Source organism: Danio rerio, chromosome 18, assembly GCF_052040795.2.
Source record: "Danio rerio strain M-AB ecotype USA chromosome 18, GRCz13ab, whole genome shotgun sequence".
In the NCBI taxonomy this organism is placed as follows: Eukaryota; Metazoa; Chordata; class Actinopteri; order Cypriniformes; family Danionidae; genus Danio; species Danio rerio.
Window position 1 is genome coordinate 49,358,870 of NC_141038.1, and position 17,054 is coordinate 49,375,923.

Consider the following 17,054-nt stretch of genomic DNA (forward strand, 5'->3'; position numbering starts at 1 on the left):
TAGAATATTGCTGCGTCCCAATATCCATACTATACATCCTAAAAAGTATCCCAAACAGTGTCCCACAATTCATATTATGTTGAAATGTGTATTCTAAAGGCACCTGGATAGTCTACTATTATTATTAGATATTCAAAGTGAAGATCCGTGCTAATATTACCTACAATACATTAACATTGGATGTGAATTCGATTAGAACTACAAACACAGGCATCAAAAAACTACAAACATGGCGGATGCGCTAGACTGAAGGTTAATAGGAGAGGCTTTTGTAAAGATGTTTGAATGAATGATTGCTAATTAATATCTAAACCTACTGGAAAATATTTAAATCACGTTAACGGGGTTGTATTTTATATGCAACAACAATTTAAACGCTTATAAAGATGTGTTTAACAGTGTCCCAAATTATAGTATGTTGAAATGAATATTCTAAAGTCACCCAGATAGTCTACTATTTCTGGTCGATATTCGAATTAAAGATTTGTGCTTAGACAACGCACTAATACTGCCTACAATATATTGTGCGTTGGATGTGAATTTGATTAGAACTACAAATGCAGGTGTCAAAAAAACTACAAACATGGCGGAGAAGCCAAACAAAAGGTTAATAGCAGAGACTGGTGAAGATGTTTGAATGAATGATTGTTCATAAATATCTAACCTACTGGAAAATATTTAAATCATCTAAATGGGGTTATATTTTATATGCAACAACAATTTAAACACTTATAAAGATGCGTTTAACAGTGTTCCAAATCATAGTATGTTAAAATGAGTATTCCAAAGTCACCCGGATAGTCTACTATTTCTGATAGATATTCAAAGGGAAGTTCCATGCTTAGTCTAACCGCTAGTATTGCCTACAATACATTAGCATTGAATGTGAGTTAGATTAGAACTACAAATGCAGGCGTCAAAAAACTACAAACATGGCGGAAAAGCCAAACAAAAGGTTAATAGCAGAGACTGGTGAAGATGCTGAATAAAGGATTGTTCATTAATATCTAACCAATTGGAACATATTTAAGTCACATTAACAGGGTTATATTTCATATGCAACAACAATTTGAACAAAGTACAAAAACGCGTTTAACAGTGTCCCAAATCATAGTATGTTGAAATGAGTATTCTGAAGTCACCCGGATAGTCTACTATTTCTGGTCGATTTTCGAATTAAAGATCCGTGCTTAGTCAAACCACTAATATTGTCTACAATATATTGTGCATTGGATGTGAATTTGATTAGAACTACAAATGCAAGTGTCAAAAAACTACAAACATGGCGGAGAAGCCAAACAAAAGGTAAATAGGAGAGACTGGTGAAGCTGTTTGAATGAATAATTGTTCATAAATATCTAACCTACTGGAAAATATTTAAATCATGTAAATGGGGTTATATTTCACATAAAACAATAATTTGAACAATTATATAGATGCGTTTAACAGTGTCCCAAATCATAGTATGTTAAAATGAGTATTCTAAAGTCACCCGGATAGTCTACTATTTCTGATAGATATTCAAAGGGAAGATCCATGCTTAGTCTAACCGCTAATATTACCTACAATACATTAGCATTAGATGTGAACTTGATTAGAACTACAAATGCAGGCATCAATAAACTACAAACATGGCAGAGAAGCCAATAAATATGTTAATAGGAGAGACTCTGGTTAAAAATGTCTGAATAAAGGATTGTTAATTAATATCTAACCTACTGAAAAATATTTAAATAACATTTACAGGGTTATATTTCATATGCAACAACAATTTGAACGCTTATAAAGATGCGTTTAACAGTGTCCCAAATTATAGTATGTTGAAATGAGTATTCTAAAGTCACCTAGATAGTCTACTATTTCTGGTAGATATTCTAAGTGAAGATCCGTGCTAAATCAAACCGTTAATATTGCCCACAATACATTAGCATTGGATGTAAATTTGATTAGAACTACAAATGCAGGCATCAACAAACTACAAACATGGCGGAAGCACTAGGCTGAAGGATAAGAGGAGCGGCTTTGGTCAAGATGTTTATATGATTGGTTGTTCATTAATATGTAAATCACTGGAAAATATTTAAATCACATTTACCACATTATATCACAAACGCAAAAAGAATTTGAACGTTTACGTAGATGTAGACGTGTTACAAACTACTTCAATATGGCAGAAAATTTAACATTAAAGAAATGTTGATGTGAAATATGATTGACAGGGCACGTAACATAATGCTCCGTTAATGAGGAAGTAGTATGTCTCAACACTCAAAGGAATGTGCTTTTTCTTCACAAATAAAGTACATACTTTTAGGACATAGTATAAGTAGGAGAACTGGGATACAGCATATATCACAGTATAGTTCCTGATCAGGCTGTGTTGTCTGTTTTAGGCATCACCTCTTCTGATGCAGGGTTACGGGCGGCCAGTAAAGTCTTGCCCAACTCGATACACTGTAGGACGCTCTTGTTGCGGGCTTCCACCTCACTCTTGAGGCTCTGGTGATAGTTCATCAGGACCTCCACGGAGGACACATCCCTGCAAGTACCAGAGAGCCCATATCCCATTAAAGCTCTGAGGAAAGAGCTGACAGTGAGAAGAGAGAGAGTTACACATGCAAGAACACATGGGCCAAGTCTGCCCGCAGGAAAAAAACAGCAACAGAAGGCCATACTGGCAGGCAACATAAAGAGTGTCCATGATGGCTCCTGAGCTTTTTCAGATTTTTATGATATTTAAATTGTACAAAACTTATTATAGCTCTGTTCCAATACCTAGTGAGCTGCCAACCTAGATGGATTTAAAGGGATAGTTTAGCCCTAAAATGAAATGTTTTTCACCATTTACTTACCCTATAATGGTTTAAAACCATGTTTTTGCTGAACACACAAGATATTTCGTAGAATGCTGGAGTTCAGACATTAACCTTCATATCAGTTTTAAATTCCAATCCATTTTATCCAATTGTCGTACACATGTATTAAAGGTGCAGTAGGTGATCGTCTTCGGAAACATTTGTTGTTGTGCTGGTTGAAAGTCTCTTCACATTCCAATAGTAACTAGAACCTAAAGTTTATTGATAAACTTTGATGTTGGCTTGAGAAAGCCAACGTGACTGCGCTAGGACTGGGAATGGCAGTTGGCAGGAAGCACGGCGGCGGTTGCTAAGTGGTTGCTAGGCAGTTGCTAAAACAATTATGGCATTGTTAGGTGGTTGCTAAGCAGTTGCTAAATGGCAATGCTCGTGTACATGTTTGATCAAATGCTAATACTTAGTAGGCATTTCTAGCATATGTTATTGCATTTAGATAATCATTCATAGCATGTAGCTAATCGTTATTAGCACTTGGCTTCCATTATCATTGTTACCATGCATAGTACACAGGAAGTCCCATTTGCTAGCATGAGTCAAACAAGCCAATGCCCAGGTCCCTACGATGTTCTGATGTAGAGATATTGCTATTTTTAAATGGTTGCTAGGTTATACTGTTTTATTGCTATGGGGACATTTGACAGGTTAGTGATGATACATTAAAGCTTTTTGGCAATATGAGTGATCTTGATCAACCCCGATGTTTCTATGACAGTCTTTATGAGTGTCAAAAACTGGACTCGAACATTATGTATTCCTGGTGTTGGGTTGCGGCTGGAAGGGCATTCGCTGTGTAAAACAAATGCTGTATAAGTTGGCGGTTCATTCCGTTGTGGCGACCCCTGATTAATAAAGGGACTAAGGGAATGAACATTATGTAAAAATGGCTTGCCGTATTTTTTGGAAAATACAATGCTTAATAAGTGTGAAGGTGATACATGCTAAAATGGCTTGCCATATCAGTAAAAAATATGGAGTTTAAGTCAAAAATGGCTTGCCATATTTTAAGAAAAATAATGCTTAAAAATTATTTATTGGAAAACTATAAGTCTGATAAACATTAAAGATAAAGCAACAAAACCTAACGCATCTAAATACAGCTTTTGGCCAAATTTGGGGCTTGTATAATTTTTTTATATGCTCGGATTACAGAAATTTAATATTTAACATTTTTTATTAAAAAAACAATAAGTGTTATAGGCATGAAGAGATATAGCAACAATCTTGAATGTAGAAGGCACGATTTGACCACATTTGGGCCTTGTGGCATGAACGGCCTAGGAGGAGATACGTTATAGGAGGAGATACGTTATACGTTACGTATTTATACGTTATATATATAGGTTATAAAAGCTTGGTTCTGGATTTTTTTTAGATTGTCTACTTTACATTTTGTCACATGCCAACATTTAGATATTGTTCTATTTATTAATATTTGTCAGAAATGACAATGAGGCACCCTCCCGCAATACAAAGTCAAACAGAGCAGTATGGATAGTTGAAATATGCTTGTTGTGCTCTGTCTTTATAAATTAATTGTAAAACAGACTTTTGAAAATGGAGGCATGTCTGTTCACAATCAATCACCGATAGGTCTTATGGACTATTGCATATATTTTCCTGGTACATCAAACCCGTCTCATATGACCATTAATCAAGCAGTAGTCTCCAATTATGGATGCCACCAAAATATCCACATGCCCAGTGAACGTGAATAGTCAAGTATCATCTGTGGATGGAGATTTTTTTTTCTCTGAAACATATTTAAAATGGCAGTCTGAATGAGGATGAGGAGCATTTTCATTCTAAAACACAGATGTTAAATGAAAACGCACGGTAACATTTATAATAACTACACACTATAAATCATTTATTAAGCATTAGCAAATAGTGAATTAATTATCCGTTAAGCATTAACTCTACATTAATATGCGTTAGTAAGCAGTTTATAACTGCAGCTACAAATGCTCTATTCTTGACTTATAGCCACATTTAAAATGTGCTTAATAATTGTATTTTCATACTTAGTAAATGATTAATTTTTCATTACTAAATTAAGTATCGCATTATTTACAAACCATTTGTATTTAAGAGGAGTTGAGGGTTTTTAGGATCATTCAGAATGAGTTAGTAAATGATTAATAAACTATTGAAATCAACGATTGTATGTCTTATTATTCAGGCATATAGTACTAGTCAACTAATATGTTAATAAATGCTTATTGTGAGGACTATTTATGCTTTATAAATCCCTTATAAATGATAAATAAAGGCTCAGAATCAAATGAACTATAATCTTTGCAATCTTTTCTAAAATGTAAAATTACTGTAAAGTTTAAACATTGCTGAATAACAGGAGTGTCAGAATACAACAAAACTGGATAAAACAACAACATAATAATTAAACAATGTAATAAAATGTAATGTTTAAACTCTATAGTGATGTTATTTTAGATAAGCTTGCAAAGATTTATTTTTCATTTGAAGTACAGTTTCATTTGTGTATCTTTAACTGAATAGGAATGAATAATGTAACTTTTCCTGTTTAGAATTTAACTGAGCCTTTATTTGTCATTTATAAGGGATTTATAAAGCATGAATAGTCCTCACTTTAGATTAGGTCACAAAACTAGGTGAAGTTGAGTTAATAAAGCATTTATTAACATACATAGCAACCATTAATATATGCCTGAATAATAAGACATATCAACGTTAATTTCAATAGTTTACGAATCATTTACTAACTCATTCTGAATGATCCTAAAAACCCTCAACTACTCTTAAATACAACTAGTTTGTAAATAATGCAATACTTAATTTAGTAATGAAAAATAAATCATTTACTAAGCATGAAAATACAGTTATTAAGCACATTTTAAATGTGGTTATAAGTCAACAATAGAGCATTTGTAGCTGCAGTTATAAGCTGTTTACTAACGCTTATTAATGTAGAGTTAATGCTTAACGGATAATTAATTCACTATTTGCTAATGCTTAATAAATGATTTATAGTGTGTAGTTATTATAAAGTGTTACCGAATGCACTTGTGTGAATGGCACCTAAGAAGGTAGGCGCCTACGCAGGTAGTAGCAGCTCAAAAAGTTTTGTAACAGATCTATTGTTTTCCTACACAGTGCTCTTAATAAACACAGAACTATTATGCTTGATCGGAAGAATAAATACTCTTGCAGGTTATGCACTTACCACCTTATCATTTATCTGTGCACGTGGTATGATATCTATAATACACTCCAGCGGCCACAGTGGCTAATCTCCATCTGCTCTGATGCAAATCTTCATGCATTATAATGTTAAAGCACCTTAATGAGTTTCTATAAGTGGAGAGCGAGTGTCCCAGCATGTGTGTCCTACCTTGGCTTCTCCCCAGTTCCTATCTGGCAGATGATGCTTTCCATCCACATCAGCTGGTCACGCACCATCCCGAAGAAACGTAGCTTGTCTGTGGCTGTGGTTATCTGCATTCGGCAGTCCTCACAAGATATCAGCAGCTCTTTCCACGCCTGCATCACCTCGTGTTCCTGCATGGCAATTGCCTCTGCTTTCTCACCGGCGTAAACCGTTCGGAGCTGTGCTGCGCTCTCCTGTAGCTGTCTTACCTGAGGAAAACATGTGTGAGAGAGATCTATCCACAAACTGATTAAGTTGAAGTCAGAGTTATTAACCCCTTGAATTATTAGCCCCCTTTACCTATTTATTTACCCACTTTCTGTTTAGCGGAGAGATTTTTTCAACCCATTTCTAATCATAATAGTTTTAATAACTCATCTATTTTATCTTTACCATGATGACAGTAAATAATATTTGACTAGATATTTTTCAAGATACTAGAATTCAGCTTAAAGTGACATGTAAAGGCTTAAAGGTGCAGTAGGTGATCTTCCACAATGCTAACAGCTTAGCATAAATCTCTGAATCACAGTCCCTCCCCTGCCGTCTAGAGCCACGCCTCCTTAAACACGAGCACAGCAAAAGAACCCTCTCTCATGTGTTAAAAGCCACTAGTGCTTGTCCAGCGGTGAGCAAGCCAAACTGACATGCTATTAATATGGTTAACTATATAGGGAGAGACTAGGGAGAATAGCGCTATTTACTTGTGTTTTGTTGCTAAACTAATTAAAATCTACATCATCGCGTCACGGTTGCAGGTTTGTGCGCTTCTCCGGAGTGTATGTTTGATCACGTGGGTTTGTTTTGTTTTGGTTGTCCATGTGGATTTGTTAGGCTCACTTGTTATGACGACACTCAGTTGGTCTGATTAGTTCGCCAGCTGAGGCTCATCATGGTGCCTATATCTGGGCGACGCTTTTGTGTGTCTGTGTCAGTTTGTTACTATCACTCATGTTTGTGTGTCTGTGCTCAGGCCCTGAGGAGTTATCTGGATCTGGTTTCCCCGTTCTGTTCCTGCCCTGTGTTCTGCGTCCTTCTAGCCTGGCACTATTTGTTTTATTGTCAAATACAATAAACTTTGTTCACTTGCATTTGGATCCTCTCTGACTTTCATTGAAACGTAACACATCGTCCCTTATGAAACTGAAAATAGTCTTATCAGTCTTTCACCGGAAGATTCTTCATTCAGAAACACTTCTGTGAAGATAAAACCCATTTAAAACAACATCTAACGTTACATCACACCACATTTCTAGAACTGCTCGCTCGTGCAGATTCGCACTCTATAACATCAGAAAGATCCGACCCTTCTTATCTGAACATGCAGCTCAACTCCTTGTTCAAGCTCTTGTTCTCTCCAAATTGGATTACTGCAACTCTCTACTAGCCGGGCTTCCAGCTAACTCTATCAAGCCTCTTCAGCTGCTCCAGAACGCAGCAGCACGAGTGGTCTTCAATGAACCTAAACGAGCACATGTCACTCCACTGCTCATCCGTTTGCACTGGCTGCCAGTTGCTGCTCGCATCAAATTCAAAGCTCTGATGTTTGCTTACAAAGCGACTTCTGGCTTTGCTCCTTCTTATCTGCTCTCACTTCTGCAGATCTATGTGCCCTCCAGAAACTTGCGTTCTGTGAATGAACGTCGCCTCGTGGTTCCATCCCAAAGAGGGAAGTAATCACTTTCCCGAACGCTTGCGCTCAATCTGCTCAGTTGGTGGAATGAACTCCCTAACTATAACAGAACGGCAGAGTCACTCACTGTTTTTAAGAAATGACTAAAACTCAACTATTTAGTCTCCACTTCACTTCCTAATCTGCAATTGCCTCTCTGGATATACCACTAACTGTAAAAAGTTAAAAAAAAAAAAAAAAAATGCTTTCCTTCTTAGACTTTACAGACCTGAAACTTGCCTACAGCACTTATTCATTGTTGCTCTTATAGTTGTGTAAATTGCTTCCTTGTCCTCATTTGTAAGTCGCTTTGGATAAAAGCGTCTGCTAAATGACTAAATGTAAATGTACATCAGCTTTGCGTGAAGCTAAAACAGTTTTAAAACAGACCATTACTTGTCTAAGAGAAATCCTTCAGCCATTGTGTTATTCTTTCTCCAGCTCCAATATTGATTCAGGTTTTTACAAAGTTTTGATTCAGCAGGTTTTTACAGATCGCATGCGCGTGCTCTCTCTCTCTCTCTCTCTCTCTCTCTCTCCCATGAACGCGCAGCACAAACAGCGGTCGGCGGAGCTACATACAAAAGGCTGCGCAGTTGTTTTAATCTGCATTTGCTGACAGACAGATTGGGCTACTTAACAGAATTATGAGAGATGTTGGTCCGACTCTATTTAATTGGATGAACATTTTTTAGTTTTATGCCTTACCCAAAATATAAAAATACATATAAATACATCTCGATCATTTACTTTAATCATTACTATTGGACTGTGAAGAGACTTTCAACCAGCACAACAACAAATGTTTCTGAAGACAATCACCTACTGCACCTTTAACTAGGTTAATTAGGCAGGTTAGGGTAATTAGGCAAGTTATTGTATACTGTAACAGTGGTTTGTTCTGTATATATAACAGTGGCTGTATCTATAACAGTGGTTGTTCCGGGTGCTCCAATTTCCCCCACAGTCCAACAACATGAGCTATAGGTGAATTGAATAAGCTAAACTGGCTGTAGTGTGTGAATGAGAGTATGTATGGGTGTTTCCCAGTACTGGGTTGCGGCTGGAAGGACATCCACTGCGTAAAACATATGCTGGAGTAGTTGGCGGTTCATTCCGCCGTGGTGACCCCTGATAAATAAGGGACTAAGGGTGCTTTCACATCTGTAGTTCGCTTCATTTGGTCCGGACCAAGCGCAATAAATGATACATTGTTGCATCTTCTGCCGTCTTTGGGTCGTTTTCACACCACACTGCTGGCTTTGGTCTGAACCAATGACTGTAAAAAATATGGACGACGCGACAGCCCTTTTTCCCATTGAACGCCTTGAGGGCACAACGCCTGCTTGACGGGCACAAACTGTCGCAAAAGACTGCTGAAATTGGAGCCAGACATGCGCAGAAGGACTGTCTGATGGAGCCAGAGGAGGAGCCGCGAAAATGAGCGGAGTCGAGCTTCCAACCAAACGCTTTATGTAAAATCGACCACGCCCCCCGAACTTCTCAGCATGCGTTTGCTGTCATATCAACACAAATGGATGTAATAACGTTAACAAATATGAGGGTTTTATATATTCAATCGCGCCAGCTCCAGGCCGCAGCGCATAACTTACTCGCGGCGTCGCGGGCTGATTCCGGCTCGCATGCGGCAGCGCCTGCTCGCTCGGCCGCCGCATCTGGCTCGATTGACTCGGGCTGGAATTGGGTAGTGAGTCCAGGCATCCGGAGTAGGTCCAGCAGAGGTAACATTAGTCAGTCTGAGCTCTAAGAGATAAGTCTCCGGCAGGCGAGAATCTAGCCGGAACTGTGTTTTGCTATCTGGGTGGCTAGGCGTGTATCAGCAAACTAATAAAGCCCGAAAAAAGCCCTGAACTTAGCGAATAAACAGTGTTCCACCAGGATCATGTATGTCAGAAACTATAGTTTACTGCTGAACTCATTTTGTCATGGTAAAATAACACAGAAATCGAATAATAACATTTCAGTCTACTTCAGTCTCCTGCCGAAGCTCAGACGCCACGCTTTGAGAAACTGTCAATCACAGCTGTCAATCACGATGACACGCCCAGCATTAAATTACTGCTAAAAACAAACTGTTTACAAAAATGAAGATCTGCACCTATTTCAGCACAATAACCAGTGCCTTAATCGACCAGAACTATCTTTCGGGACATTTTATTGCAAGTGTAATATTTTTTTTTATTTGGGCTCAAGTCTCCTTCATTAACACGGAGGAGGCGGGCTTTATGACTTGTACTGCAGCCAGCCCCCAGGGGGCGATCTAACGGCCGAAACCTTCACTCAAACGTAGGCTTGCGGCACACTTGGTCTGAACCAGTTGAAATGAACCAAAATGCAGTCATCTGACAAAATCCACATCTCTCATTGGCCAGATGTTGTTGAACATATTTCCTAAACTGCTTATTGATTGGTCAGAATTCACGTGCGGGAAAATGCCAGTGCACTCCCGCAGGTAAACAAAACCTTTTACTCTGGAGGGACGACTGCGCTGGCTGATTGTATCCCTGCTTTAGACAAACTATACATTACGAAAACGAAGCGTTTTCGTAATGAAAACAGAGTTTAATGCATCGCTCGTCACTTCAGGAGGAGTCGTGAATTAATTTAGCTAAACTGTGACATGGTCATCTTGCAGAAAATTATTATAACGATCCATCAGGTAATGTTTTCCCATCTCTCTCTGTTGGTAAAGCGCTGTCAACAAATATTTTTTCCTCCATATCCCATAATGCACAGCGCATCGGCCTACGGCAGCTGGATTAGTCCAAAACGCGCAGTACTTTTTGCGGTTGGACCTGTTTTAGTACGAATCATATTCTCACCACAAACGAACCGCTCCAGGGTTCGTTTGAAAGCGTACCGAGACCACCTCTTCAAGCAGGTCTCGGTACGCTTATTTGGTCTGCTTTTGGTGTGCACTCGAGTACGATTGCTGCATTCTCACCTGCCCAAACAAACCGTACCAAAAAGGGAAACAAACTCTAGTGCGATTCAATCGAACTAAATAAGGCAGGTGTGAAAGCACCCCAAGTTGGATAAAAATTACTAAACTGGAATAAAAAATTCCCGATACGCCATGATTCCGACAAAAATTCTATCAAGCTTCCTGACATTTTACACAAAGTTTGCAATAGAACTTTTCAAATTACATGATAATGCAGAAATGCGGGGAATCCGGTGCAACTATTTAATTTGTGCTCATGGCTTTAGTATGTGCTGCAGTAGTTCACCTGTGCAACAAGCAGCTGAATATCATGTTCAAACGTCTGCATAAGTCTCTGCAAAGTGCTGGTATTTGAAGTGCCTCCTTGACAGGCATGAACTTCAGGCAACCTCCGCTGCTTATCCTCAATCTGTGCTAACACCTGAAAAACACACAGGCGGAAACATGAGACTGCTGCACTCTTAGCTTTCATACAATATGAACACAAACACCTGCTCCTGTTTCTCCTGTACACACAAGCAAACAGTAAACACACAGAGCTTAGTCCAAGTCTCCACAACACCTGCAAAGATCAGCACACCTCAGCACTATCCCACAAATATCACTGTAATAAATTAAAATGCATGGACAAAGGACACCTAGGGAAACTAGAGTTGTGTCCCAAATGATACACTATACACTGCACTTATAAACTCGACTGTGTAGTGTATGAGTATAATGTCTTCCCAAAAAACACTAATGTTTTTTATTAAACAGAACGTCAACTATTTCCCAGTCAACGTTTTTTAATGGTTGCCTAATTAGTGAAATAAATGACCAAACTGCTAAATAATATGTGATCAGTACAACCACATTTACCATTTTCTCAACACATTTCTAAACGGGAAAGGGCAAAAAAATTGACTTCATCTACAGAACATACCTCTCGGCAGTCTGAGAAGAACTTGTGTAGCTGGTGTGAAGCAGCAAGCATCTGTCCCCGTGTCTCCATCAGCTCCAGCAGGTCGGCCCAGGCCTCGTTCACTCCATCCTTCCACTCGGCGATGGTGGCTGCATCCGTGTGGCCGTAATCTATGAGCTCATCCACCATCTGGTTAACAGCGGTGACCCTCTCCTGCCCCAGGCCGCCTGTCTCAGCTGCAAACTCTGTAAATTTCTCCTGCAGAATCTGAGAAATAGAAAAACTAAAGTCAACATGACGAGGAAAACATGTTAAAGTGTCCCTGTTATTGCTATTTAAAATGTTCCTCATTTTGTTTTGAAGGTCTTCTGTAATGGGTTGACATGAACACAAGATCGATCGATCGATCGATCGATCGATCGATCTATCTATCTATCTATCTATCTATCTATCTATCTATCTATCTATCTATCTATCTATCTATCTATCTATCTATCTATCTATCTATCTATCTATCTATCTATCTATCTATCTATCTATCTATCTATCTATCTATCTATCTATCTATCTATCTATCTATCTATCTATCTATCTATCTATCTATCTATCTATCCTTCAGTAAGTCCGTCCGTCCGTCCATCCATCCATCCATCTAATTTTTATCCAGTAAGTCCATCCATCCATCCATCCATCCATCCATCCATCCATCCAGTAAGTCCATCCATCCATCCATCCATCCATCCATCCAGTGAGTCCATCCATCCATCCATCCATCCATCCATCCATCCATCCATCCATCCATCCAGTGAGTCCATCCATCCATCCATCCATCCAGTGAGTCCATTCATCCATCCATCCATCCATCTAGTGATTCCTTCCATCCAGTAAGTCCATCCATCCATCCATCCATCCATCCATCCATCCATCCATCCATCCAGTGAGTCCATCCATCCATCCATCCATCCATCCATCCATCCAGTGAGTCCATACATCCATCCATCCATCCATCCATCCATCCATCAATCCATCCATCCATCCATCCATCCAGTGAGTCCATCCATCCATCCATCCATCCATCCATCCATCCATCCATCCAATTTTTATTCAGTAAGTCATCCATCAATTCATCCATCCATCTAATCTTTATCCAGTAAGTCCATCAATCCATCCATCTAATTATTATCCAGTAAGTCCGTCCCTCTGCCCATCCATCCATCTATCCATCCATCTTTTCTTTAATAAGTCTATCCATCCAATTAGTCCATCCATCCATCCATCCATTTATCTATTGTCCCATTGTCCAGTAAGTCCATCCATCCAGAAAGCCAATCCATCCATCCATCCATCCATCTTCTCTTCAATTAGTCTATCTATCCAATAAGTCCATCCATCCATCCATTCATCTATTTATCTATTGTCCAGTAAGTCCATCCATCCAGAAAGCCAATCCATCCATCCATCCATCCATCCATCCATCCATCCAATTTTTATCCAGTATGTCCATCCATCTATTCATCCATTCATCTAATTTTTATCCAGTAAGTTCATCCATCTCTCCATCTAATTTTTATCAAGTACATCCATCCATCCATAAAATTTTTATCCAAAAAGTCCATCCATCTATCCATCTATTCATCCATCCATCTAATTTTTATCCAGTAAGTTCATCCATCCATCCATTTATCTATTGTCCTATTGTCCAGTAAGTCCGTCCATCCATCCAATTTTTATCCAGTAAGTTCATCCATCTATTCATCCATCTATCTAATTTTTATCCAGTAAGTACATCCACCCATCCATCTATCTTTTCTTCAATAAGTCTATCCATCCAATAAGTCCATCCATGCATCCATTCATCCATCTTTTCTTCAATAAGTCCATCCATCCATTTATCTATTGACCTATTATCCAGTAAGTCCATCTATCTATCCTTCCATTCATCCATCCATCTAATTTTTATCCAGTAAGTCCATCCATCCATCCATTGTCTAGTAAGTTTATCCATCCATCTATTCATCCATCTCTCTATTTTTGCAACATTATTCTCTGCTATATGAATAAACTCTGGATGAACTGACCGTGACGTGCTCAAAGTCCTGTCCGAGTTCAGTGGAGCTGGCGATGACCTCTCTCTCCGCGATCCACTGCTCCAGCTCATCCACTTCTCTGTTCAGCTGATAGAGCCAATACTGCTGCTCCAGACGAGACTTCCTCTCCTCCACCAGGTCCTTCAGAGACACGTACAGCCTGTCGATCTGAGACTGACGCTTGCTGATCTGCTCACTGAAACACGAACATAAACCTGGATTTCATTCACAGGAGCACATCTCTGACATCGGTTACTCCTGTAAATGTTCAACTATGATTAACGAATGCTGCACAAGTATTGTTCATTATTATTTCATGATAGTATGTAGAGATGCAGTCAGTGGATGTTTGAGTGTAAGGCGACTGCTGATCATTCACCAGTCTGGATGTCCGAGCTCAAGCAACTGTCTGCACTGCTGAGACAGCAGGCCGATGGTTTCTGCATAGTCCTCGATGGTCTGCTCGAGCACCAGCTGTTTCTTCAGCAGCTGCAGAGTACTGGCCTCATCCTGAACAGACAGAGATACATTCATCCTTCTGTGTCATCAGCTATAGCATCTGCAATAATGCTGCCAGGTGACCTCGGCTGAAAATAACGTCTACACTAGTGTCCATTTTTCTGTCTGCTGGACCAGTGGCACTACTGTATATACAGTGTAAGTCAAATTTAGTTTCTTTTTTTAATATTTCAAAAATGAGGTTTAACAGATTCAGGAATTTTTCATAGTATTTCCTATAATATTTTTTTTTCTTTAGGAGAAAGTCTTGTTTTATTTTGGCTAGAATAAAAGCAGTTTTTAACTTTTTTAAAACCATTTTACAGTCAATATTATTAGCCCCCTTAAACAATATTTGTTTTTAATGTATACAGAACAAACAATGACTTGCCTATTTAACCCAGTTAAGCTTTTAAATGTCACTTTAAGCTGAATACTAGGGGTGCTCAATCAATATTGGTGGGTGGGGGGACCGCACTCCTACGTCAAGTTTTGGTCGATCTAAAAAAACGCTTTAAATTGGTTCACTGTTTTTATGTTGTTAAATTGAAAAAAAGCACTGTGTGTTAGAGATCTGCGCGGGACTAAATTTTGAGTCCCGCACCCGCCAGGTTTTAGCCCGAACCCGACCGCTCCCGCTTATAATAAGAATTTGTTGTCCCACTGTCCGACCCGCCCCGTTTTTCTGCCCGCCGCGCCTGATCCCGCTAAAGAGCGGGGGAGAACAAAACCGAAAATCCCCCAGCTATACAGTCCAGACAGCCAAGCTGTCTGTATAAACACACACACAAGCACCAAGCAGACACACAGGCGTTTGCTGTTATATCAACTCAAAGGGTTGTAATACCATGTATCAAGTACCAATGTAATACCAAAAGGTTTTATATAAAGGTATATAAATACTGAGTCGCGCCAGCTCCGGGCCGCAGCGCACATTACTCTCGGGAATCGGGCAGTGAGTCCACGAGCATCCGGCCTGAGTCCGGCAGCCGGAGCCGTGCCGAGTGGTAAGTCTCCGGCAGGCGAGAATCTAGCCGGAACTGGCCCGAGTGTATTTTGCTATCTGGGAAAGCTCTCTCTCTCTCTATCATTCGCGCGCGCTCGCACTAACATACACACACAAGCACCAAGCACACAAACAGGCAAAGCTTTCTTTCTCTCTCTCATTCGCATAGCAATATCCGCGATATTGCTAGACAGCCCGCTCCCGTCCCAAATTAAACCTGTTACCGACCGCTCCCGCATGTTATTCGGAAACTTATTACCACGCCACAGAAATCTGGTCGGGTCCTGCGGCGGCTGCAGACCTCTACTGTGTGTTTATATCACCCCAATATGAGGGTCTAAACACTATACTTACACACATGTCAGTCCAAACAGCTTGAAAAGTAGATTTTTCACCATAGGTGCCCTTTAAGCTGCGTTAACACTATCTACATTGTAAAAGCACTATAGATATAAAGATGAACTGAATTATAAAAAGGCTGTGCACATGTCTAATTTAAGAAGATGGCATCGGATTGGTTTATGGTTTCAAATACTCCCCAATACCAGAATGTTTGCATTATTGGTATTTCCGATACTAGAAACAGTAGCAGAACAACCCTAATCCCCACAGTCATCCTACCTTCCCGGTCTCCTCATTCATCATGTGCAGCTCCTGTTCGCTCAGCCAGGCCTCCACCTCTGCCACATCAAAGTAGTACTGCTGTGCCTGGTACATGGCGTCCAGTGTGAGCTGCCGGCGCTCCGTCTCTGCCCACAGTGCCTCCCACAGCTGATGGAGCTGCTCCATGCCGGCCCGGATACTGTCGGCCTCTGGACTGCGGATGGAGGAGATGAGACCTGCTCGCTCCAGGACGTCCTCCACCCGCGAGCGGTGGCCATGAAGCTCTCGCTGAAGAGTCTGAGAGCAGATGAACAGCACAGAGTTACGCCACATCTCATTTCACAAACATTGTCTAAAACAGGGGTGCTCAACCCTGTTGCTGGATTTCTACCTTTCTGCATAGTTAAGCTCCAACCCTGTTCAAACACACCTGAGCCAATTAATTAGGACCTGAACAGCACTTGATAATTGTATGATGTGCAACAGAAATCTGCAGGAAAGTAGTGGTGGGCAAAGCGAGGCTTCATGAAACCCTGAAACAGTCGCAGCAAATGTGTCGAATCTTCGAAACATTTCGAAACCCCACTCTACAATGACACCTAGTGGTGATTTTTTATGTATTGCACTGGAACAGCTGCAGCAAAGAACAGTTGAGCTAATTGAGGTATTAAACCCCACTTTGTAGGCTTGAACCTGTGATTTAGTGGAGCGATTAAGGTTTCTGACTACCGTGCGGGGATAGTGGGTTCGAATCCAGGCTGATACAGCTTGTTTGAAATGCTTTGACATCAGTTTGTAATGCTTTGTTCTTGTATTGTTTTGTTTCAACATTGGTCTGACATCTGAATAAACACTTTGTAAATAAATCTGTCATGTTTTGGTCATAAAACAGGGCTGTTGCTGGATCAGATATGGTTGTAGCCGGAAGTTAACAAGAATTATTTATATTATTCATATAATTTCCCATTTATTGTATTTTATGAATGTCTACCTAAACCTAACCATCACAGTACTGTAAAATTATTAATTATTGTTTTACA

The 17,054-nt window shown here is 39.8% G+C and overlaps 1 protein-coding gene across 9 annotated transcripts in view; it reads right to left on the reverse strand.

Moving 5' to 3' along the window:
- sptbn4b (spectrin, beta, non-erythrocytic 4b) overlaps window positions 1–17,054 on the reverse strand; it is a 125,039-nt gene that overhangs the window by 19,019 nt on the left and 88,966 nt on the right. For 5 of the 9 annotated variants that reach the window (XR_015515255.1, XR_015515256.1, XM_087293403.1 and 2 more), the window contains 7 exons: window positions 16,033–16,311; window positions 14,287–14,417; window positions 13,899–14,103; window positions 11,842–12,087; window positions 11,206–11,340; window positions 6,247–6,491; window positions 2,401–2,587 (listed from right to left, as the gene is read on the reverse strand). Coding sequence is in view for 6 of the 9 variants with exons in the window: in XM_087293403.1 (XP_087149529.1) it covers window positions 2,401–2,587; window positions 6,247–6,491; window positions 11,206–11,340; window positions 11,842–12,087; window positions 13,899–14,103; window positions 14,287–14,417; window positions 16,033–16,311 (1,428 nt within the window). In the remaining 3 variants the exon portion in view is untranslated. The remainder of the gene's footprint in view (window positions 1–2,400; window positions 2,588–6,246; window positions 6,492–11,205; window positions 11,341–11,841; window positions 12,088–13,898; window positions 14,104–14,286; window positions 14,418–16,032; window positions 16,312–17,054) is intronic. The other 4 variants (XR_015515254.1, XM_087293405.1, XM_087293404.1 and 1 more) reach the window with 1 other exon arrangement.